The sequence below is a fragment of the Erinaceus europaeus genome, chromosome 15 (assembly GCF_950295315.1).
Source record: "Erinaceus europaeus chromosome 15, mEriEur2.1, whole genome shotgun sequence".
Taxonomy (NCBI): Eukaryota; Metazoa; Chordata; class Mammalia; order Eulipotyphla; family Erinaceidae; genus Erinaceus; species Erinaceus europaeus.
This window is the reverse complement of record NC_080176.1, coordinates 18,824,733-18,848,950: the sequence shown is the minus strand read 5'-3', so window position 1 is coordinate 18,848,950 and position 24,218 is coordinate 18,824,733. Positions and strand designations below refer to the sequence as shown.

Below are 24,218 nucleotides of genomic sequence, written 5' to 3'. Positions count from 1 at the left end.
CACAAGTGGAAGGCTTTGAATACCAACCAGTTATGCTTACAGAGCAGATATGCTGCAGGGCTCCCCCCACCATCTTCTATTCCTTGAATTTATTTTTACCAGAGCACTGCTCAACACTGGATTATGGTGGTGTGGGGATTAAACCTGGGCTTTTAGAGTCTCAGGCAGGAGAATTTTTTTGCATAACCATTATGCTACCTCCCACCCACGCCACCCCACCCCCAGCTGTTTTTTTCTTTTGTTCACCAGGGCTTCAGCCCTCCAAGTCCCTTTATTAAGAGATAGATATGGGAGGAAAGAGCGAAATCACAGAGCTGACCCCAGTGAGGTGGGTGCGGGCTGGGCCGTGGGTCCTGAGCACGGCAGGGCTGCATTTCTATTTTCTGTATTGCACAAGGTAACTAACTGTACGAACTCTGCAGGGCTTTCAAATATGCGCTTGGTCAGAAGCGATTTCACATTGTAGACACAAGACCGACTAGGACATAGAGGAGCCTCGGAAACCAGCAGGTATGGCCTTCCCAACATCCCGCAGCCCCTCCACTCTGGCCCCGGGGGGCGCGGGCCACGCAAATCCCCCGGACTCCAGGGACTGACGACCGCGAGCAGCACCAAGCAACCGCGCCTTCTCGCGGGGTTTCAGGGCAGCTCGGCCAACATCTCGCGAGAGTTCTTTTCCACGCCTCAGCCCCAGCGCGGTTAGTAACCCGGCTGGCGACCTGCCCGTCTTTTCTCCAGCCAATCACGTCAACCCTCCCTGGCTGGGGCCACCTCCGGGAAAAACTGGGGCCTGTTGTCGCAGGGGCTGCTGGGAAGGTTAACTGCAGGGTCTCCAGAAAGGCGGAATCTCTGAGGCAGACCCTAAACGCCCCAGCTTGGAGTTCCCCCTAGTGCCTCCAGCTGTATCTGCCCTCATAGCAAAAACAAAAGACCACAGCTCTCTTCTCCCCGGGGTATTGTGTTTTCTCCTTCCAAACGCTGAGCTCAATACTGTGACAACATTGCACCTGTGGGCAGCGGGAATGCAGGTCTGCACAGCAGATATGGTGGCATTTTAGTAACTTGGGGGTGGTGTCCGGGATCAACCCAAGATCTGTGCCACACATATGCCATCACTGACCCTACATCCACAGCTTCAAAGCTGCCCTAGGTCCTCCACTGGGGCCTGTGGTGCCGCCCAAACCCTCCCCACCCCTTTCCTGAATGCACACACAAAGTCCAAACTTCAGACAAGAAGCAGTTTATTGGTGAGGAGACACATGGGTGGTGGCTGCGGGGTCTCGGGGTTTCCCTGCCTCCCCTTATTCCAGTCTCCCAGCCAGGCTCTGAGCGTGTCCTGTTGGGCTTAATGTCCAGAGTAGAGGCCGTGAGCATCCAAGGGTCAGGGTGGAGGGCAATTAAGGGAGTTCCAGGGTGCCAATCCTAAGGTATGGCCGGTGGCCTGCAGCCAGGTACTGCTTCCTGCCAAGCGTTACTCAGCATAATCAAGATGCCCTCATCACCCCCAACTCCCAACGTCTTCACAGCTGCAGCTCCCCAGGTCGAACAAGCTTGGATCCGAGTGCTGGCCTCTCAGAGGCAAGGTTGGGAGAGGTCAGTTAGCAGGTAAGAGGCAGCAGGAATTTAGATTTCCTAAAGGGCCCTACGCTAAGACCAGTTTTTTTTTTTTTCTTCTTTTTTTCTTCATTTACAAGTGTTTTAACTGAGTGTTGACAGTGTACTAGGCAGTGTTCTAGAAGCTGGGGCTATAGACCACACTGGTGAGGTCCTGGCTGCTCCCAGCCAGGACAGTTTCCTGAGCTTCAAGGTCATTGTCTCCAATCTCTATCTATTCACTCCTCTCCCCCTCCCTGCACCCCCCAGGCCCTATTTTCTCTGCTTCTGCAGTGCGCACCCTCCCTTTGGTGGCCTGGGCCTGCACCTCCTCTCTGTACCCCCTTATTCCAGTACAGTTGGAGGCTCCTCCTTGAGGGGCATTGCTATTTCCACTTCTATCTCATAGGGCCTCTCATAAGGCCTCTCAAAGGGCCTTATGACCATGTGGCCGCGCTGGTGTTTGATGCGGGCAGAACTGTCACTGAAGCCCTTGCCACACTCGGAGCACTTGTATGGCTTCTCCCCGGTATGTGTGCGCCTGTGCTTCACCAGGTCGGAGCTTCTTGGGAACTCCTTCCCGCAGAAGCTGCACACGTGAAGGCGGCGGGGTTTCTGGGGCTGGGCCCGGGTGCGGGCTTGCGGGGCCACTGCCCCCGGGCCGAGGAGGTTATGCGGCCTCAGGAGAGTGGAGGGGGACTGCAGCAGGGCCTGCTCACTCCGGTGGGTGCGGAGGTGTTTGACGCGGGCCGAGCTGTCAGCGAAGCTCTTGCCGCACTCGGGGCAGAGGTAGGGCTTCTCGCCTGTGTGCACACGGTGGTGCTTCACCAGGTCGGAGGTTCTCCGGAAGCCCTTGCCACATTCGGGGCACTTGTGGGGCTTGTCACAGGCCAGCGGAGGCGGGGGCTCGCCAGCCTGCGGGACTCCGGGCTCTGGCTCCAGGCTAGGGAGGCCAAAAGGCCCCTCACCTGAGTGTGAAGGGCTTCGAGGTGTGAGTGGGGGGCTGGTGCCCAGAGGAGCTGGGGGTGGGCTGGAGCTGGGGGGTGGGCTGGGAATCAGGGTGGCCATGGGGTAGCCCGGGAAGCTGAAGTCCTGGGGCTCCATGTGCGTCAGGCGGTGTCGGAGGAGGGTGGAGCTGAGGCTGAAGGTGCGGTCACACTCCGGGCACGCGTGAGGCCGGGCACCCCCGTGGGTGCGGAGGTGCTTGACGCGGGCCGAGCTGTCGGCGAAGCCCTTGCCGCACTCGGGGCACAGGTAGGGCTTCTCGCCCGTGTGGACCCGCAGGTGCTTCACCAGGTCGGAGCCTCGGGCGAATTCCTTGCCACACACGTCGCAGCTGAACGGCTTGGGCCCCAGGTGACTGCGCTGGTGGCTCAGCAGGCTGCAGCTGAGGACAAACCTTTTGCCACAATCGTTGCAGCTGTAGGGTCGGTCCTCCTGGGCCTTGGCGCCCTGTGCGGCTGCCACGGCTGCTTGAGGAAGTGGTGGTGGCGTTGGCGGCGGCGGGCGGCGAGCCACCGTGGGCAGAAGGGGCTGCTCCCCGCGGTGTGTGCGCTGGTGCTTGATGCGGGCGGAACTGTCACCGAAGCCCTTGCCGCAGACCCCGCACTTGTAGGGCTTCTCTCCGGTGTGCGTCCGCTGGTGCTTCACCAGGTCAGAGCTCTGGCGAAAGCTCTTCCCACATTCGCCGCAGATGGTGGGGCGCTCTCCGGCGGGAATCCTAGCCCGAGTCACCTTGGGGGGACCCTGGGCTGGTGGCTGAACTCTGTAGGGCTTTTCCCCACTGTGAGTTCGCTGGTGCTTGATGCGGGCGGAACTATCACCGAAGCCTTTGCCACAGACCCCACACTTGTAGGGCTTCTCCCCCGTGTGGGTCCGGTGGTGCTTCACCAGGTCGGACATCTGCCGGAAGCACTTGCCACACTCCCCACACACTGCGGCCCGGTCACTGCCTTGGCCCCATCGCGGTTCTCCCAGGATCTGGGGGCCACTGTCCTCGCTTTCATCCTTGTCTAGGCCCTCTCTCTCAACCCACAAGTCATCCCACGTCTGGATACCTTCCGTTTTGAGAGAGACATTTCCTACTTCATGATCTGGGCTCAAATCTTCTTCTTCTTCTTCTTCTTCTTCTTCTTTGAATACCACCAAGTCAACTTCAGGTGAGGCATGTTCATACTCATCGGAAGGAGAAATCTCTACCTCCTCACTCCCTAGACCCGGGAAAACAAAAGCAGTGGTCACAAGGATCTCTTACTCAGAATTCCTGGAGCCCTTATCTCGCGTGCCACTTGTTAACAAACAAAATATTTTTTAAATTAAAAAAAATATTTATTCCCTTTTGTTGCCCTTGTTTTATTGTTGTTGTAGTTACTACTGTTGCTGTTGGATAGGACAGAGAACAAACGGAGAGGAGGGGAAGACAGAGGGGGAGAGGCTAGACACCTGCAGACTTGCTTTACCGCTTGTGAAGCGACCCCCTTGCAGGTAGGGAGCTCAAACCAGGATCCTTATGCCGGTACTTGTGCTTTGAGACACATGCACTTAACCTGCTGCGCTACTGCCTGACTCCCAATAAACAAAATATTTAGGACTGGAGCAGACAGTGGTGCGTCAAGCATACATAATACTAAGTGCAAGAACCAGCACAAAGATCTGGGTTCAAAATCTTGGCTCCCCACCCGCAGGGGAATGCTTCACAAGTGGTGAAGCAAGGTCTGCACGCAGGTCTACCTTTCTCTCTCCCTATCTCCCACTCTTCTCAGTTTCTCTCTGTCCTATCCAATAAAACAGACTAAAAAAGGCCAGCAGAAGCAGTGGATTTGTAGTGCTGGCACTGAGCCCCAGTGGTAACCCTGGGGGCAAAAAAGAAAGGAAAAATGGGAGTCGGGCGGAAGCGCAGTGGGTTAAGCACATGTGGCAAAGTGCAAGGACCAGCATAAGGATCCCGGTTCGAGCCCCCGGCTCCCCACCTGCAGAGGAGTCACTTCACTTCTCTCCCCGTCTTCCCTCCTCTCTCCATTTCTCTCTGTCCTATCTAACAATGACATCAATAACAACAATAATAACTACAACAATGAAAAACAAGGACAACAAAAGGGATAAATAAAAATATTAATATATATTATATATACATAAAAGGAAAATGTGAACATGTATAGAATTTGTGACTTAAAAGTGCTAGCTCACCTGGAAGGGTAGGTTGGAAACCTAGAACCACGCTGGAGGTGTTATGACAACCAGGCTGTGGTCTTTCTACCTCTATCAAAAGGAAAAGTTGCCTAGGTGCCTAGGAGAAATGACATAATGGTTCTGCAAAAAGACTTTCACTTAGGAGACTGAGGTTCCAGGTTGAATCCTCAACATCACTGCAAGTCACATTTTAGCAGTGCTAGTCAGTAAGATGTGAGGCCACAACCTCCTGAGAAAAGTGAAATTAAAAGTAAGCCTGGGGCAGCCAGGGGGTAGCGCAGCAGCGGGTTAAGCACACGTGGCGCAATGCACAAGAGCCTGCGTAAGGAGCCTGGTTCAAGCCCCCAGCTCCCCACCTGTAGGAGAGTCGCTTCACAGGTGATGAAGCAAGTCTGCAGGTGTCTATCTGTCTCTCCCCTTCTGTCTTCCCCTCCTCTCTCCACTTCTCTCTGTCCTATCCAACAATAACAGCAGCAATAACAACAACAATAACTACAACAACAATAATGGCAAGGGCAACAAAAGGGGGAAAATAGATAACAAATAAAAAAAAAAGTAAGCTTGGGAGGCCTAGGGAGACAACATAATGGGTATGCAAAAAGACTTTCAGGCCCAAGGCCTGAAAATTCCCAGATTTAATCCCCAGCACAACCATAAACTGGAGCTGAGCAGGAATCTGACTTGGGGGGGTGGGGGGCAAAAGCAAAGAATAAACATGTAGTTCAGGAAGTCAAACCCAGGGCCTCAGACATACAAACCCTGCACATCATCCACTGAGCTTCCTTTCTTTTCTTTCTTTTTGGGCTTCCAGAGTTATTGCTGGGGCTCGGTGCCTGCACTACGAATGCACTGCTCCTGGAGGCCATTTTTCCCCTTTTGTTGCTCTTGTTATTATTACAGTGGAGGAGAGAAAGAAGACACCTGCAGACCTGCTTCATCACTTGTGAAGTGACCCCTCTACAGGTGGGGAGCTGGAGCCTGAACGGGGATCCTTGTGCTGGTCCTTGGGAGCCACCTGTGCTTAACCTGCTGCACTACCACCCGACCTCCTAAGCTACCTTTCTTGCCTGACAATAACTTCCTTTTACAGTGCCTTTTTCTTTTTTTAAATCAGAGCACTGCTCAGCCCTGGTTTATGGTGGTGCGGGGGATCAAACCTGGGACTTTGAAGCCTCAGGCATGAAAGTTTCTTTGCATAACCATTATACTACCTAATCCCCCCAAAGGTGCCTTTTATCTTTTTTTTTTTTTTTAACCAGAGCACTGCTCAGCTCTGGTTTATGGAGCTGTGGGGGACTGAACCTGGGACTTGAGAGCCTCAGGCATGAAAGTCTCTTTGCATAACCATTATGCTATACCCGCCCCCAACTTTTTCTTTTTTAACCAGAGCTTTGCTCAGCTGTGTCTTATGGTGTGTAGGGATTGAACCTGGGAGCCTCAGACATAAGTCTTACTGCATAACCATTATGCTACTTCCTCTGCCCAATACTGATTATTTTATTTTAGTTACAGAGCTCGTCAGCTCTGGTTTTATGGTGGTGCAGGGGATAGAACCTGGGACTTGAGGAGCCTCAGTCATGAGAGGCTGTTTGCATAACCATTATTCTATCTACCCTCTACCCCTGATTATTTTAAATGAGTAACAGCAGGAAATTCTATGGCCTTCCTCTTTGGTTCTCCCTAGAAACAAGAAATAAATATGTAAAACATGCTCTCCTTCATAGCATTTTTTAAAATATATTTTTGGGGGACTGGGTGGTGGCACACCTGGTTGAGTTCACATGTTACAATGCACAAGGAGTAGGAAAGACAGCATAATGGTTATCCAAAAGATTTTTTCCATGTTTGAGGTTCATTTCCACAAACAACCATAAGACAGAACTGAACAGGGTGCTCTGGTTAAACAAAACTAAAAGCACAATGCACAAAGACCAGGGTTCAAGTTCCTGGTTCTCACCCACAGGAGAAAATCTTCATGATCAGTGAAGGAGAACTGCAGGTGTCTCTGTCTCACCCCGCCCCACCCCTCTTGATTGGTCTGTATCTGATAAAGAATAGTCTTTTTATTTATTTTTTTTTTTTTTAACCAGAGCACTGCTCAGCTATAGTTTTATGGTGGTGCAGGGGATTGAACTTGGGACTTTGGAGCCTCAGGCATGAGTCTCTCTTTGTATAAGCATTATGCTATCTACTCCGCCCAAGAATAGTCTTTAAAAAATGGGGGGGGGGTGTCGGAAGGATAGCAGAGTAGTTATACACAAAGATTTTCATGCCTGAGGCTATAAAGCCTCAGGTTCAACCCTCCGCACCTGCTGAGCAGTATTCGGTCTCTAATTAAAATATAACATATTAAAAAAAATAATTTGTTTATGAGTCTCACATGAGACATAGAAGACAGAGCCCACTCAGGTACATATATGGTGCTGGGGATTGAACCGGGAACCTCAGGCATGAGAGCCCAATGCTCTATACCAGCTGTACCACTTCTCCAGTTGCTTCATGGGCTCTTTTGAAGAATGAGTGAAAAACATATTTTTTAAAGAAGGCCAGAGCCAGCAGGCAGATAGCTCACCTGGACCGTGCTCCTGCTTTGTCATGTGCACAACCCACCGCACTGGGGGGAGTCTTGGAGGGGAACCTTCCGAGCTGTGGTATCTTTCCTGAAGCGGTGAATCCCCAGCTTCTGAGTAAAGTTAAAAAACAAACAAACAAACAAAAGGGAGTCGGGCGGTAGCACAGCGGTTAAGCGCAGGTGGCGCAAAGCACAATGACTGGCGAAAGGATCCTGGTTCAAGCCCCCGGCTCCCCACCTACAGAGGAGTCAGTTCACAAGCAGTGAAGCAGGTCTGCAGGTGTCTATCTTTCTCTCCCCTTCTCTATCTCCCCCTCCTCTCTCCATTTCTCTGTCCCATCCAACAATGAAGACATCAATAACAACAACAATAATAACTACAACAATAAAACAACAAGGGCAAAAACAAAGGGAAAATGAATAAATTAAAAAAAAACATGATTTACCCCCCCCAGGTGATTAAGTGAAAAATACAGGTTCAACTGAAACTTGGCTACCTTAACTTACCCCAAATAAGTCCCATCTGATGACATTTCTTACGAAACTCACCTTGAATTCTTTTCTGTCCCTCTTACTTTACTTACCACCCACAACTTCCATCTTGCAAATTGCTAAGAAGTCAACTGAGCCTGAGTACCAGTCTTACTGTTCTATCTGCTCTGTGCTCTGTATGCTAAACAAACAGCAGCAAAAAGCAAGAGTCAGCACACCAATGGGGGCACTGTGGCAAGGGGGAAATTTTGGTGCAATGGGGGTCTCTCTCTCTCATTCTGAATATCTGAAAAAGTTGACCTGGAACAATAGTCATGAATTCCAGAGGTCCTGGGAGGGAGCGCACACAAGCCAAACCAACAAAACAGCTCGCTTGGCAAATGTCATGTGCATAGATCAGGTTCAAATTCAGTGCCCACTACACCAAAAAAAAAAAAAAAAGCTTCAGTATGGTGCTGTGGTCTCTTCTCACTCTCAGCATTAAAAAAAAAAAAAAAAAAAAAAAAAAAAAAAAAAAAAAAAAACGAAACAAGGGGGTGGACCACCTGGGACATGCTACACTTGAGTGCCCAAGTTACCATGAACAAGTTCAATTTCAAGCCCCTGGTCCTCACCATGCCTGTGGGGGCAGTGGAGGGAAAGTTCACAAATAGTGAAACAGTGCTGCAGGTGTTTTTCTCTTTTCCGTCTTTCTTTCCTTCCTTCTCAATTTCTATCCTATCAAATTTTTAAAAAAATCTCAAAAGTTGGGCAAGTTCAGTCCCTGGCACTAGACTCTCAAGTATGAGGTCTTGAGTTCAATCCCTGGCAGCACATGTATCAGAGCGATGTCTGGTTCTCTCTCTATCATTTCTCATAAACAAATAAAATATTTTTTAAAAAAAATAAGAGAAAAGGGGCAACAGAAATGATAGTCATGCACAAACTGATCCCCAGCAATAAGCCTGGCAGAAAAGAAGGGGTGAGGGGGGGGCCCAAAGGCATGTGCCAGGGTGAGATTCGGGTTCTTTCTTCCACACTGACACTGTCAGATATAAATTAGGTAAACTCGGCTTGGCTCACCTAAATTACCTAAATCAAAACTTTTAAAAGATTCTGGAGTGGAGAAGATATAAGACTTGTATGCTTGAGGCTCCCAGGTGCCAGGCACAACCCCCAGTACTGTGCTGTGGTAAACAAAAAACAAAACAAACAAAAACCTTTAAAGAATTACTTTGTTCTTCCGGTCCTTCAGAGGTTAACTGCCTCTTTGTCTAAAAGCTGGGGGGATGGGGAAGGCACCAGGTGGTGGTGCACCTGGTTGAGCACACAGGTGTGCTAGGACCTGGGTTGGTGCCTCTGCTCCCTAATGCAGGGGAAAGCTTCATTAACTGTGAAGTACTGCAGGTATCTCTCTTTTCCCTCCCCCTTCCAATTTCTTTCTGTCCTAGGAAATGAAGAGGGGAAAAAAAGGGTGGGGTGTGAAATGGCCAGCAATAACTGGATTCATCGTGCAGGGACTGAGCCCCAGCAATAACCCTGGTAGCAATAAAATAGTAAACAAGATAAAAGAATATAGCACACAAATAAAAGCTGTACAGGGGGCAGGGGAAATAGCATAATGATCATGCAAACAACCCTCCTGAACCCAGGTTTGAATTTTTTTGTTTTTTGTTTGTTTACCAGAGCACACTCACTGCTCAGCTCTGGCTGATGGTTGTGCAGGATTGAACCTGGGACTTCCGAGCCTCTGGCATGAGCCTCTTTGCAGAACGATTATGTTATCTACTCTCACTCACGCTAACCCAGGTTCAGATTCAGTCCCCACCTCCACCACAAGCCAGAGCTTAGAAGTGCTCTGGTAAAAGGAATCAACAGGAAAAAAAAAAAAAAGAAAAGCTGTACAGGGCCCGGGAGGTAGCTCATGCCAATGAAGTGCCTTTGGCCACCACATGGGAGTACCATGGAAAAGGGGAGCTTCAAGAGTGTTGGAGCACTGCAGTGATCTCTCTTTCTCTAACCCTATTTTTAAAAAGAAAAAGGTTGCTTGGCAAGTGACACAGTGGATAATGCTGGATTCACAGCCATCAAGTCCTGGATTTGATCCCGGGCACAACAGTGAGAAGAAGCTGGTTCTTTTCCTTCTCTATATTGATCACAAATTTTAAAAAGGGAAAAAAAAAAAAAAAGAACCCTGGCAGCAAAATAAATGGGCTGTTTTGGTCATTCACCAGGTTCTATAGCTTATGGACCTCCCTCCGGGCAAAAATTAAGTTTTCCTTTGCCTTACTAACCAATCAATTGTTGGATCAGCCAGAAGACCCAGATGTGGCAATAAAGGAGAGATTCTCCCCCCCAAAAAAAAAAAAAAAAACACGATTAGACCCAGAAAACACCCCCATGAGGCAATACTTTTTTTTTTTTTTACTAACCGCCACCATTCATGGAGACTCAAAGAATGTAAGTCACTTGTTCAAGGTTAAAAAGGTTAGAAAGTAGCAAAGCCAGGTTTTTACCGTAGGTCTGCGTGATTCCCAAGCCTGAAATACTTGTTACAATGTATGATCTCTATTTGAAAAACCTGGTTTGTGTTATTTCCATTTTATCTTTCCGTGTCAACCCATTCTGTGAATTGCTTTAGTCCCGCTCTCCGTAGCTAAGAGGACCCGGGCTCTCACGCTCACACACACACATCTGTCCCTCAGGAGGCTCAGGGTTGGTGAGAGAGATGAGATAAAGCACAAATCATTGTAATTATGGCTTCAGAACAACTGCGCTATCGCTGAGAGATAAGAAATAAGACTATAGGGGCAGGCAGTCACAGGCGGGGAGGAGCGGGAGATAAAAGCTTGCAAAGGGAGGCTGGAGCTGGACGAGGCATGAGAGGTCTGGCTGGAGCAGAGGGGAGCTAGGCAAGTTTTTTTTTTTTTTTTTTTTGGGGGGAGAGAGCAAGCAAACAGGGCTGGACATGGGTCAGTCGGAGCGCACCTTTAGAGAGAAAAGGCGGAGGGGAGGGTATCGCAATTGCCCCAGGAGCCCTGGCGAGGCCCGAAGTCAGGCAGGGGCGGCGCGGCGGGAAGGGCGAGAGTCCTTGAGTCCTCCCCCCCACCCCGGGCCCGGCGCCCAGTGGGTGCTCCCCAAGCCCGGCTGCCAGCCTCGCTCTCGGCCTCCCTGCCCCCTCCCTGCAGCGGAGTCCATGTCCGCCTTTCCTGGGCCCCGGCCAGGCCGAGCTCGGCCTCCGCAGCCCGGCCGCGACCTGCCCATGGCGGCCCCCGCCGCGGCCTCACCTGCGCCGGCGCCGCTCAACCGCTCCCTGTCGTCCGGGCCGCGGAGCTCCGGCTCCCAAGGCTCCACCACGCGCTCCATCGCCGGCACGCGCCCTGGGCGGGGGACACACACGCCGCGGTCAGGCTGCCATGTGCGGCCCGCCGCCCTGCCGCTGCCCTCTGCCGGCCGCCCCTGCCCGGGGTGCGGCTCCCGCGCCCCCCCGCCCGCCCGCCCGCCCCCACGCTCGCCCTGCACCTGCCGCGCCCTCAGGCCCGCCGCCGCCCCGGGCCCGCGGCCTCCTCTGCGCCTCCGGACGCGGCTGCCCAAGCCGCCGGCGGCTCCCAGCTGCGGGCTCCACAGCAGACTGGGAGGGGGCTCGGGTCGGCGTCCCGGGGGCGGCCGCGGGGGCGGGGACGGGAAGCGGAAGGAAGCTGCGCGCCGGGCCGCTCTAGGACGCTGGAGGAGCGGCTCGCAGGCCCGCGGGCCGGCCGGACCTCCGGGCTCGCGGGCGGGCGGGCAGGCTCCTCTTGGCCGCGGCTCGCGGCCCGAACTCGGTGGTATTAACCGTGTGCCTCCTGGGCCGGCGCTGGCGCGGCTACGATGGCCGAGGGTGCTCCCCAGGGGTGGTGGCTGCCGGCCCCCCGCGCCGACTCCTGCCCGGCCGGGAGAGACAAAGAGAGACCTCAGGGCCGACCCAGGGAAAGGGGTGGGGAGAGACCGAGGCAGACAAAGGGCTGCGGAGGGCGGCGGGGACCCCAGACGGGGCGGGGCGGGGAGACCGGAAACAAAGCGCGGCGGGGCGCGGAGGGCCGGGGCCTGCGGGCGTGGGGGCTGGGCGGCGGGGGCGAGGGAGGCCCGAGCGGGGCCCGGGGCGCGGAGGGCCGGGCGGAGGCGGGAGCCGCAGTCATCTCCGAGCTCCGGGTCCGGGCATAAAAGGCCGAGAGAGATGGCGGCCGCCCCACAGTCGTCAGAGACAAAGAGATGGAGAGAGAGATAAGAGAGGCGGCTGTGAAGTGGTGGGCGCGGAGGCCGGAGCTTTAAGAAGAGGCAGGGAGCCGAGAGAGAGGGTTCCAGAAGGCGAGCAACAAAAGACAATGGAGCAGGCAGAGACAAAGAGACACGAGACACGAACCAGTCGGTGGGGTGACCAGGCACTGGCCGGCCGCACCACAAAGGCCAAGCCCAGGGAGAGGCTGAAACCTTAAACCCTGTTTTCCTGCTTGGCGGGGCCCCCTGCCGGGGCCGGGATCCGGGAGCCCCGGGGGCCAATCCCCAGTTTCTGTGCTCCAGCTTGCCTGTGCAGAGGGAGTTCCTGTTAGTTCCCTAGGACTGGGGGGAGGGGGGTGCAAGCTCTGGGTGTGAAGTCACATTTGTTAGCACCTCCCTGTTAAGCCCATAGTTTGGGAGAAAGAGAAAACACTACTTAGATTTGTCCTTGGGTTCTAGCAGTTTAAAGGGGCAAACACTGGATGAGACATTGGACTCTCAAGCATAAAGTCCCAAGATCAGTCCCTGCTTTCGCATGTGCCAGAATGATGGCTTTGTTTCTCTCTCTCCTCCTGTGTCTCTCTGTAATAAATATGTATTCTGGGAGTCCGGCGGTAGCGCAGCGGGTTAAATTTAGCGCACGTGGTGCAAAGCGCAGGGACAGACACAAGGATCCCGGTTCGAGCCCCCAGCTCCCCACCTGCAAGGGCGTCGCTTCACAGGCGGTGAAGCAGGTCTGCGAGTGTGTGTCTTTCTCTCCCCCTCTCTGTCTTCCCCTCCTCTCTCCACTTCTCTCTGTCCTATCCAACAACGACATCAATAACAACAATAACTACAACAATAAAACAAGGGCAACAAAAGGGAATAAAATATAAAAATAAATTTAAAAAAACAAGGGCAACAAAAGGGAATAAAAAATTAAAAATAAATATTCTAAAAGTTATTTATTGGTGGCCCATGAGATAACGTACTTACCTTGCCATAGGTGCCTCCCAGGTTCCAGTCTGGTCCCCATCACACTGGAGACAGCTTTGTTGTGGTGGTCTCTGTTATACTCTACCTCTTTATTTTTATCTAAAGAAAACTAAATGTGTATTTCTGGGGCTGGGAGACAGCATAATAGTTAATGCAAAAAACTTTGATGCCTGAGAGTCTATGCTCCCAGGTTCAATTCCCAGCACCAACATAAGTCAGCTGAGCAGTGCTCTGTTCTCTCTGTACCTCTCATTAAAAAATACATAATTTATTCATGAGAGAGATAGAGAGGAGAGAAAACAGGGCTGGGCGGTGGCACGAGTCCAAGGACCAAGGTTCAAACCCCCATCTTCACCTGTAGGAGAGAAGCTGCAGGAGTGGTGAAGCAGTGCTGCAGGTGTCTCCTCTCCTCTCTCTTGCTCCACTTCCGCATTCATTCTCCATTTCTCTCTGCCCTATCCAATAAATAATTTAAAAAGAAGAGAGAACCAGGGCATCCTTCTGACACATGTGATGTCTGGGATTGAACTCAGGACTTACTGCTTATAAATCCATCTCTCTAGCTTCTATGCCACCTTCCCGGCCACAAATATTTACCTAAGTGGTCCAGAAGGTGGCACAGTGGATAAAGCATTGGCCCCTCAAGCATGAGATCCCAAGTTCAGTCCTCAGCAGCACATGTACGAGAGTGATGCCCGATTCTCTCTTTCCTGCTATCTTTCTCATTAATGAACTAGACACAGAGCAAACCCTGGGTCAGAGAGACACCTTTATCTTTATTTACTTATTGGATGCAGACAATCAGAAATGAAGAGGGAAGGGGAAGGTAAAAAGGAAGAGAGAGAGACACCTGCAGCATGGCTTCACTCTCAAAGCTTTCCTCTTGCAGCTGGGGTCGGGAGCTTGAACTTCAGTTCTTTCTCAATGTGACCGTAACATATGCTCAACCAGATGTGCCACCACCTAGCCCCTCTTCATTTCTTCTTTTCACCAGGGTACTGCACAAGGCCAGTTAGTGATGGTGCTAAACACTGAACCTGGGACTTAAGAGCCTCAGGCATGAAAGTCTTTGGCATCACCAGTGTGCTATCTGCTCCTTCCCTTTGCTCGCTTCTTCTCCCCCCGCTTTTTTTTATTATTATTATTCCTGTTTGTTGCCTTGTTTTATTGTTGTAGTTATTACTGTTGTCGTCGTCGGATAGGACAGAGAGAAATGGAAGACTGGAATGGACAGAGAGGAAGGGAAGACTGAGAGGAGGAGAGAAAGACACCTGCCGACGTGCTTCACCGCCTATAAAGTGACTCCCCTGCAGGTGGGGATGGGGGCTCGAACCGGGATCCTTAAGCCTGTCCTTGCGCTTTGCGCCATGTGTGCTTAACCCGCTGCGCTACCGCCCGACTCCTTTTGTTTTTTCTTTTTGCCTCCAGGGTTATCCCTGGGGCTCAGTGCTAGTGCTATGAATCCACTGCTCCTGGTGGCCATTTTATCCATTTTATTGGATAAGATTGAAAAATTGAAGATAGGGAGAGAGAAGGATAGACACCTGCAGACCTGCTTCACTGCTTATGAAATGACCCCCCCCCCTCGCAGGGGGGGAGCCAGTGACCAGCATCCTTGCACAGGTCCTTGTGCTTCATATTGATGTGCAATTAACCCAGTGTGACACTGCCCAGCCCCACCTCCCTCACCAGAACACTGCTCAACTCAGGTTTACAGTGGTTCTGGGGGATGAACTAGGGACCTTGGGGTCTTTTTACATAACCTTTATGTAAATAGTTCTTTTTAAAATATTTTTTTAAATATTTATTTGTTCCCTTTTGTTGCCTTGTTTTATTGTTATAATGTTATAATCACTGATACTGTCGTTGTTGGATAGGACAGAGAGAAATGGAGAGAGGTGGGGAAAACAGAGGGGGAGAGAAAGACAGACACCTGCAGACCTGCTTCACCGCCTGTGAAGTGACACCCCCCCCCCCCCGCAGGTGGGGAGCTGGGGGCTCAAACCAGGATCCTTAACACGTAACACAGGTCCTTGCGCTTTGCACCACGTGCGCATAACCCGCTGTGCTACCACCCAACTCCAGTAAATAGTTCTTTTCTAGGCCCTTCAGTTGCAGTGTTCACTACTCTGAAACCAATGAAAAACAACAAGGGCAACAAAAGGGAAAATAAATATATATATACTTTAAAAAGTCTTTTGTAGAGCCATTATGCTGTCTCTGCCAGTCTGGCAGCATTAGGATTGAGCCCCAGCCCTGACACTACATGAGAGATAATATGGCACCAGAAGAAGCTCCACTGCTGTGGTATCACTCTCTGTCTTTCCATCTCACTATCTGAATGAAAAAGCAGCCCTCTGTGGTCTGGGAGGTGGCACAGTGGTAAAGCTCTGGACTCTCAGTGGTCGGGCTGTATTGCAGCGGGTTAAGCACACATGGCACAAAACCCAAGGACCAATGAAAGGATCCCAGTGCATGCAAGCCCCCGGCTCCCCGTCCGCAGGGGAGTCGGTCGCTTCACAAGCAGTGAAGCAGGTAAACAGGTGTCTATCTTTCTCTCCCCCTCTGTCTTCCCCTCCTTTCTCTATTTCTCTCTGTCCGATTCAGCAACAACAACATCAATAACAACAATAATAACCACAACAATGATAAAAAAAAAAAACAAGGGCAACAAAAAGGGAAATAAATAAAATATTAAAAAAAAAAAAGCTTTGGACTCTCAAGCACAAGGTCCTGAGTTTGATCGCCAGCAGCACATGTACCAGAATGATGTCTCCTCCTATTTTTCTCATAAATAAAGAAAATCTTAAAAAAAAAAAGGGGGGGAGTTGGGCGGTAGCACAGCAGGTTAAGCACACATGGCTCAAAGCACAAGGACCGGCTTAAGGATCCCGGTTTGAGCCCCTGGCTTCCTACCTGCAGGGGAGTCGCTTCACAGGCAGTGAAGCAGGTCTGCAGGTGTCTGTCTTTCTCTCCCTCTCTCTGTCTTCTCCTCCTCTCTCCATTTCTCTGTCCTATCCAACAACGACATAAATAACTACAACAATAAAACAACAAAGGCAAAAGGGAATAAATAAAGAAAAAGCAGCCCTCTGCAGTGAAATTCTACATGCTTGCGACCTGAGATCTAGGGGAAAATTTTTTTTCATTTTGTAAACCTACTAGCTGGGAAGTGAGATTCCTTAGTCTGGCTGGGGAGATACTAGTGAATGGTTCTGCAAAAGACTTTCATTCCTGAAGCTCTAAAATCCCAAGTTCAATTCCATTCACCACTATAAGCAAGAAAGGAACAGTGACAACAAGGGCAACAAAAGGGAATAAATAAATAAATAATAAATATTTAAAAAAAAAAGGAACAGTGTTCTGGTAGTGTGTGTGTGTGTGTGTGTTTATATCTTTTTAATTTTTTTTAAATATTTATTTATTCCCTTTTGTTGCCCTTGTTTTATTGTTGTAGTTATTACTGATGTCATTGTTGTTGGATAAGACAAAGAGAAATGGAGAGAGGAGGGGAAGACAGAGAGGGGGAGAGAAAGAGAAACACCTGCAGACCTGCTTCACTGCCTGTGAAGTGACTCCCCTGCAGGTGGAGAGCCGGGGGTTCGAACTAGGATCCTTATGCCGCTCTTTGCGCTTAACCTGCTGTGCTACCATGGACTCCCTATCTTTTAAAGTTTTTTTATTGGGGCAGAGGGTAGGTAGCATAATGGTATGCAAAACAGATTCTCATGCCTGAGGCTCCAAAGTGCCAGGTTCAATCCCCTGCACCACTATAAGCCAGAGCTCAACAGTGCTCTGGTTAAAAAAAAATTAATAAATAAAATAAAAAAATTTTATTATCCTTATTTATTTATTGCATAGAAACAGCCATAAATCGGGAGGGAAGAGGATGGTAAAAAGGGAGAGAGACAGACTTCTGCAACACTGTTTCACCACTTGCAAACCTTTCCCCCTGCAGGTGGGAACCAGGGGCTTGAACGCAGGTCCTTGTGCACTTTAACATGTGCATTCAACCAGGTGCACTACCACCTGGCCCCTGCATCTCTCTTTCAAAAACAAAGTGCAAGGATCAGCATAAGGATCCCCACCTGCAGGGGAGTGGCTTCCCAGATGGTGAAGCTGGTCTGCAGGTGTTTGTCTTTCTCTCCTCCTCTTTGTCTTTCCCTACTCTCTGGATTTCTCTCTGTCCTATCCAACAACAGTGATATCAGTAGCAACAATAATAATAACCACAACAATGATAAGACAACAAGGGCAACAAAAGGGAAATAGCCTCCAGGAGCAGTGGATTCGTGGTGCAGGCACTGAGTCCCAGCAATAACCCTGGAGGCCCAAACAAAACGAAAACAAAAAACCAAACATAAGAGTCCGGCGGTAGCGCAGCGAGTTAAGCACACATGGTGCAAAGTGCAAGGACTGGATAAGGATCCCAGTTCGAGCCCCCGGCTCCCCACCTGCAGGGGAGTCGCTTCACAGGCGGTGAAGCAGGCCTGCAGGTGTCTTTCTCTCCCCCTCTCTGTCTTCCCCTCCTCTCTCCATTTCTCTCTGTCCTATCCAACAACAATAATAACTGCAACACAAAAGGGGGGGGCGGTCAGTGGCGCAGCGGGTTGGGCGCAAATGGTGAAAAGCGCAGGGACGGGTGTGGGTATCCCAGTTCGAGCCCCTGGTTCCCCACCTGCAGGGAGGGTCGCTTCACAGGCAGTGAAGCAGGTCTGCAGGTGTCTATCTTTCTCTCCCCCTCTCTGTCTTCCCCTCCTCTCTCCATTTCTCTCTGTCCTATCCAACAACGACAACAATAACAAGAACAGCAGTAATAACCACAACAAAGATAAACAACAAGGGCAACAAAAGGAGAAAAATGGCCTCCAGGAGCAGTGGGTTCGTAGTGCAGGCACCCAGCCTCAGCAATAACTCTGGAGGCGCAAAACAAAAACACAAACAAACAAAAATAAATAAACAAAACAAGCAAACAATAAACCCTGGGGCTGGGCAGTGGCACACCAGGCTGAGTGCACATGTCACCATGTGCAAGAATCAGGGTTCAAGCCCCCAGTCCCCACCTGCAGGGGAGATTCCTGAGCAATGAAACAGTACTAAAGACGCCTACCTTTCCCTTCCCTTCCCTCTCAATTTCTCTCTTGCTATCCAATAAATCAGTTAATTTAAAATATCCTTCAGTGGCTTCATCTCATTTGCTAGAGAAACCAGCCTGCTTCCTTCTTTTCTGCCTGCCTACAGGCGCCCTCTCACTAGAGTGATGGGAGCAATAGTGGGGCTCAGAATAGAGGGGTGCAGAGGGCAGACAATTCCTATAAGGGATATAAACAGTGGAACCCAGAGGTGGGGTAAGCAGGTGTCCTTGGTCCCTATTTCCTCCCACCTCTGGGGGGGTCCCATCTACCCTTCTTGGTCCCCGCCCACCCCCTTGTTTGTCACACTTGACTGACTTCCTGCCCCAGAGGAAGTGGGGAGCTACGGCAGGTGCAGCAGCAGCAGCAGCAGCAGCAGCAGCTCTCAGGGGCCATGGTAAGTCCTTACTCCAGGAGGCCTGCAATCTTGGGGCCCGCAGGAGAACTCACACTAGGTTAACTCCTCTTAGCCCCTGAGCCTGGGTTCTGAGTCGTCCCCCCCCACCCCAGCAGTAGCCTCTTAACACACCCCCCTCCAACCCAGGACAAGGAATATGTGGGTTTTGCCGCCCTTCCCAACCAGCTGCACCGCAAGTCCGTCAAGAAGGGCTTTGACTTCACACTCATGGTGGCAGGTCTGTGGTTTCAAAGAGGGGCCTGGAGTGGATTTCTCAAGAGAAGTTGGCTGTTCCCCCCCAGCTGAGTTGGGCTGTTATCCACAGGGGAGTCTGGACTGGGGAAATCCACCCTCATCAACAGCCTGTTTCTCACCAACCTCTATGAGGACCGGCAGGTGCCAGAGGCTGGCGGTAAGATTCCTCCCCACTGCCTCTGGGCACTGTGCACCCTCCCTGGTCCCTGGACTGCCAGCCTCTCTGTACTCTTATCTGGGGGACTGCATGGTGGGGGAAGCTTTGCCAAGTGTTGGAGCAGTGTGATGTGATATCTCTCTCTTTCCTCCTCTCTGTCTCTCTTAATAATAATAATAATAATAGTAATAAATACAGGGCCAGGTGGTGGTGCACTCACATAAGTGCAAGGACCTGGGTTTAAACTCCTGGTTCCTACCTGCAGTGGGGAAGCTTCCCAAGCAGTGAAGCAGGGCTGCTTCAGTTATCTCTTTTTCTCTCAATTTTTCTCCATTCTATCAAAGAATGGGAAGGAAACAAAAAGGCTACTAGGAGCTGTGACTTCATCATGCAGGCACTGTTCCAAAGATAATCTTGGTGGCAGTGAAACAAAGAAAGAAAAACAAAGTGGGTGGAGCAGCCTGGGAGGTGGTGCAGTGGGTAAAGCACCACACTCCTGATTTTGACCCCTGGCATTGCATGTGCCAGAGTGATGTTCTCTCTTCCTCTCTCCCATTCACTTATCAACCAATAAATAAAATATTGACAAAGAGGGAGGCACTGTGATCCAGAAAGCAGAAACTCATCCAACCTCTGTCCTCCATCTTGTCACCATAGCTCGCCTGACACAAACGCTGACCATAGAACGCCGTGGTGTGGAGATTGAGGAGGGTGGCATTAAGGTGAAGCTGACCCTGGTGGACACGCCTGGTTTTGGGGATTCAGTGGACTGCTCAGACTGGTGAATAGTGGGGGACAGGCCCAGGCCTCCATCCACCAAAAGAGGGGGACTGTTAACTGGGGGAGTCACCCATTTCCTTTGCTCGGAACAAAAGCATCCTGCCCCTACCCAGTGTTCTTGACAGGCCTTGGCTGCCCTGTGACCCCCGACCTCTCCCTCTCCTCAGCTGGCTTCCAGTGGTGTACTTCATTGAGGAGCAATTTGAGCAGTATCTTCGGGATGAGAGTGGCCTCAACCGGAAGAACATCCAGGATTCTCGTGTCCACTGTTGCCTTTACTTCATCTCTCCCTTTGGCCGGGGGTCTGTGTAGAGGGGTACCCCTGAGGGCTGGAACATTGGGGGAGGACTGGGGCTCTGGGAGAGGGTTGGTGCCCCCTAAGGCTGAGCCCTGAAGGCTTTCGGCATACAGGCTGAGGCCCTTGGATATTGCCTTCCTTCAAGCTGTGCATGAGAAGGTCAACATCATCCCGGTCATTGGCAAAGCTGATGCCCTGCTGCCCAAGGAGACCCAGGCTCTCAAGCAAAAGGTGAGGGTGATCTCTGACCTTTGACCCAACTGGAAGCCCCAAGTCCTGGGTAAACCTAAAGCTGTTTTGACTCCTGTGATGGGGGGGGGGGGGAGGGTCTTGGGAGCACATGCTGGCTGGGCTATGAAGGGGGTGTTCTCAGAAAGTGGGCTGGTCAGCAGTCTGAAGGAGCTATGTTTTGGGGTTCAAATTGAATCTCTGGGCTCAGGCTTGTCTGAGGGCAGGTGCCACACATGGGATGACCACAGGTTTCTCTGGCTCAGGTGATTGAAGGTTCCCTGCCCTCTCGGGTCTTCAGAATCTTCACACTGTGTCTACTAAGGGGTTTTCTCTAGGCAGTTAGGGAAATGGCTCAACTGGTAGAGAATCAGACTCTCCTGTCTGAGGCTTCTGGTCTGGCCCCCAGTATAGTGTGTGCTAGAGAGGTGCTGTGGCTTTTCTCTCTCTCTCCTTCTCCTTCTCTGCCTCCTGTGAAAGTCTATCTCATATGTGATCAGTACAAATATGTCTTTAAATTTTTTTTTGCCTCCAGGGTTATTGCTGGGGCTCGGTGCCTGCACCACAAATCCACTGATAACCTGTGCACTCAACCAGGTGTACTACCACCCAACCTCCTATATATATCTTTTTTTCTTATTTATTGATCAATTTATTTATTTATTGCTAGAACACTGCTCAGCTCTGGCTGATGGTGGTGGTGGGGATTTGACCTTAGAGCTTCAGGTATAAAAGTCATTTTGTGTAACCATTATGTTGTCACCCTAGCCCCCAAAATAATTCTTTTTAATATTTATTTATTTATTCCCTTTTGTTGCCCTTGTTGTTTTATTTTTGTAGCTATTATTGTTATTGATGTCACTGTTGTTGGATAGGACAGGGAGAAATGGAAAGAGGTGGGGAAGACAGAGAGGGGGAGAGAAAGACAGACACCTGCAGACCTGTTTCACCACCTGTGAAACAACTCCCCTGCAGGTGGGGAGCCAGGCGCTCGAACCGGGATCCTTACACCAGTCACTGACTTTGTGCCACCTGCGCTTAACCACTGCACTACCGCCCAACTCCCCCTAAATAATTTTAAAGATAACTTTTTTATATGTATTCATTTTATTTTTAAGTTTTATTTATTTTAAACATTTATTTATTTTAAATATTTATTTATTCAATTTCGTTACCCTTATTGTTTTATTGTTGTAGCTATTATTATTGTTATTGATGTCATTGTTGTTGGATAGGACAGAGAGAAATGGAGAGGAGGGGAGACAGAGAGGGAGAGAGAAAGATAGACACCTGCAGACCTGCTTCACTGCCTGTGAAGCGACTCCCCTGCAGGTGGGGAGCTGGGGGCTCGAATCAGGATCCTTGCGTTTTGTGCCATGTGCGCTTAACCCACTGTACTATCATCCGACTCCCTTATTTATTTATTTTATTGGATAGGACAGAGAAATTGAGAGGGGAGGGGGAATTAGAAAGGGAGAGAGGCAGAGAGATACCTGCAGCCCTGCTTTACCACTCGTGAAGCTTCCACCCTGCAGGTTGGGAGTAGAGGCTTGAACCAGTGTCTTCATGCATGTGTCCAGCCCCTGTCTCAGTTTTTTTTTTTTTAATCTTTATTTGATAGAGACAGCCAGAAATTGAGATGGAAGGAGAGAGACTCAGACAGAGAGATACCTACAGCGCTGCTTCACTACTCTTTTTAAAAATACATACTTATTCCCCTTTGTTGCCCTTGTTGTTTTATTGTAGTTATTATTGTTGTTATTGATGTCATTATTGTTGGATAGGACAGAGAGAAATGGAGAGTGGAGGGGAAGACAGAGAGGGAGAGAGAAGGATAGACACCTGCACCCTGCTTCTCCACTCCTGAAACAATTGCCCTGCAGGTGGGGAGCCAGGGACTCGAACCAGGATCCTTATTCTGGTCCTTGCACTTTGCGCCACCCTGCACTTAACCCGCTGTGCTACCACCTGACTCCTGCTTCACTACTCTTGAGGCTTTCCCCCCCTGCAGGTCAGGACCAGGGGCTTGAACCCTGGTTCTTGCACACTGTAATATGTGCACTCAGCCTGGAGCACCATGCCACCACCTGGCCCCCATCTATGTCTTTGTCTCACTGTCTTGCAGTCTCACATGTCACATGACATCTTACATGTCGTCTCTTACCAACCCTTTCTGCCTCTTGTGTCTTCCTGTCTCGTGTGTCTTCCTCTGGCTGGGTCTGGGTAAGATCTGACATTGCTGACATCTGTGTTTCTCAAAATCTCTATGTCTTCTCCAAGATACGGGACCAGTTGAGAGAGGAGGAGATCAACATCTACCAGTTCCCTGACTGTGACTCTGATGAGGATGAGGACTTCAAGAGGCAGGATGCTGAGATGAAGGTGCAGAGGAAAACGGGCTGCATGGGAGGCCCCAAGCCGCAGATGTGGGAGTGCAAGCCTGACTATTGTGACCACGAGGGGCCCACAGTCATCCCTGACTCCTCTGCTCTAGGAAAGCATTCCTTTCGCGGTTGTGGGCTCCTGTGATGTCGTGGGGGCTGGAGGGCCCCGACCAGTGAGAGGACGCCGCTACTCCTGGGGTACAGTGGAGGGTGAGTAAGGCACGTGCTGGGAGGCCAGCAGGGAGTCCGGCCCCCCCGCAGAGGCGCCCACCCCCCCAGTCAACTGCACCCAAGGCGTGACGTTGGGCCTGCTGACTGGGGAGCTTGCCCTGGAGCCTAGGTAGAAGTCAGGGCAGCGAGCGGCCTAATGCTCTCCGGCTCGCCCCCTAGTGGAGAATCCACTTCACTGCGACTTCCTGAATCTGCGAAGGATGCTGGTGCAAACGCACCTGCAGGACCTGAAGGAGGTGACGCACGATGTGCTGTACGAGGGCTACCGGGCCCGCTGTCTGCAGAGCCTGGCGCGGCCAGGTGCGCGGGATCGGGCCAGCCGGAGGTGAGAGCCAGAGCCCACCCACCCTCCGCCCCATCTACGCCTCGCTCTGGGCGTCTTTCCCCATCTTCAGGCCCGAACCTCCGGCCTCCAGACAGTTCTGCCTCCTACACCCCCACCTCAACCTTGGCGGGTGCCGCCCTTGATTTGCTTTCTGTCCCCTTTCCCCCGCCCGTTAGCAAGCTCTCCCGCCAGAGCGCCACAGAGATCCCGCTACCCATGCTGCCTCTAGCCGAGACGGAGAAGCTGATCCGAGAAAAAGACGAAGAGGTGAGCCAGCACCTCGCTACTCCACATCCCCGTTCCCAGTCAAGACCCCGGCCCTCCCCGAAACCCCTGTCTGGCCTCGCCCTGTCCCACCCTCCGCAACCCTGCCACCCCCACCTTTCAGCTACGCCGCATGCAAGAGATGCTGGAGAAGATGCAAGCCCAGATGCAGCAGAGCCAGATTCCCGGCGAACAGTCGGACGCTCTTTGAGGTCCCCGCCCGGGTGAGCTTTACCTCGACTCCGCCTTCAGTCGGTCTCGCGTCCAATCCCCGAGCCCCAGGCTGCCCAGCGCCAGATCGCCGAGCTCATCCTGAAGGCCCGCCCTGGCTCCCGGTTCTCGGGCTGACAAGGTCTCCCAGACTCCCGAGAGAAGACCCGCCCACTGACCCGCCCACACTGACCCGCCCAATCACAGACCCCTACGCAGACACGCCCACAGACCACCCTCCCGACACGCCCGCGTCGATACTGCCCCGCCCACTCGAAAGCCAGAGCTTCCCCCCAGCCCAGACACACCCCGGCCTCCCCCACCCCTAGCCAGCCGACCCTTGTGTTCAATAAATACTCAGTCTCCGAGGTCACACGAGTGCTTTTTTGGGCGGAATGAGTGGCGGGTGTAGCAGGTGGAGCTTCCCGCTGAGCCCAGACCTCTGTTCACCCACCGTCGCTCGCGTTGCAGCCCGGCCTCCCCCCGCCCCCCAACCCTTAACA

General features: G+C 51.5%; 2 protein-coding genes and 1 long non-coding RNA gene across 9 annotated transcripts in view; 2 read left to right on the top strand and 1 right to left on the bottom strand.

Annotated features, from left to right (window-relative positions):
- Positions 1 to 24,218, top strand: part of LOC132533109 (uncharacterized) — a 162,832-nt gene that overhangs the window by 46,099 nt on the left and 92,515 nt on the right. The gene's annotated exons all lie outside the window — the stretch shown is intronic.
- Positions 1,225 to 23,812, bottom strand: ZNF48 (zinc finger protein 48). Of its 7 annotated transcripts, none has more exons than XM_060173035.1 (5): positions 12,225 to 12,403; positions 11,352 to 11,745; positions 11,113 to 11,205; positions 7,355 to 7,462; positions 1,225 to 3,803 (listed from the first exon to the last, which is right to left on the bottom strand). In XM_060173035.1, the coding sequence occupies exons 3-5, from the start codon at positions 11,189 to 11,191 to the stop codon at positions 1,939 to 1,941; spliced, it is 2,052 nt and encodes a 683-aa protein (XP_060029018.1). In that variant the 5' UTR covers positions 11,192 to 11,205; positions 11,352 to 11,745; positions 12,225 to 12,403; the 3' UTR covers positions 1,225 to 1,938. The 7 variants fall into 7 exon arrangements, with proteins under 7 accessions (XP_060029018.1, XP_060029017.1, XP_060029014.1 ...); XM_060173034.1 differs by having other exon boundaries at positions 11,348 to 11,745; positions 12,225 to 12,402; XM_060173031.1 differs by having other exon boundaries at positions 7,355 to 7,465; positions 11,348 to 11,745; positions 12,225 to 12,401.
- Positions 18,525 to 24,084, top strand: SEPTIN1 (septin 1). Its single transcript, XM_060173038.1, has 11 exons — positions 18,525 to 18,583; positions 18,731 to 18,821; positions 18,909 to 18,995; positions 19,653 to 19,776; positions 19,943 to 20,077; positions 20,187 to 20,304; positions 22,582 to 22,683; positions 22,796 to 22,895; positions 23,076 to 23,241; positions 23,418 to 23,508; positions 23,630 to 24,084. Exons 1-11 carry the CDS (start codon positions 18,581 to 18,583, stop codon positions 23,714 to 23,716), a joined length of 1,104 nt encoding a protein of 367 aa, XP_060029021.1. The 5' UTR covers positions 18,525 to 18,580; the 3' UTR covers positions 23,717 to 24,084.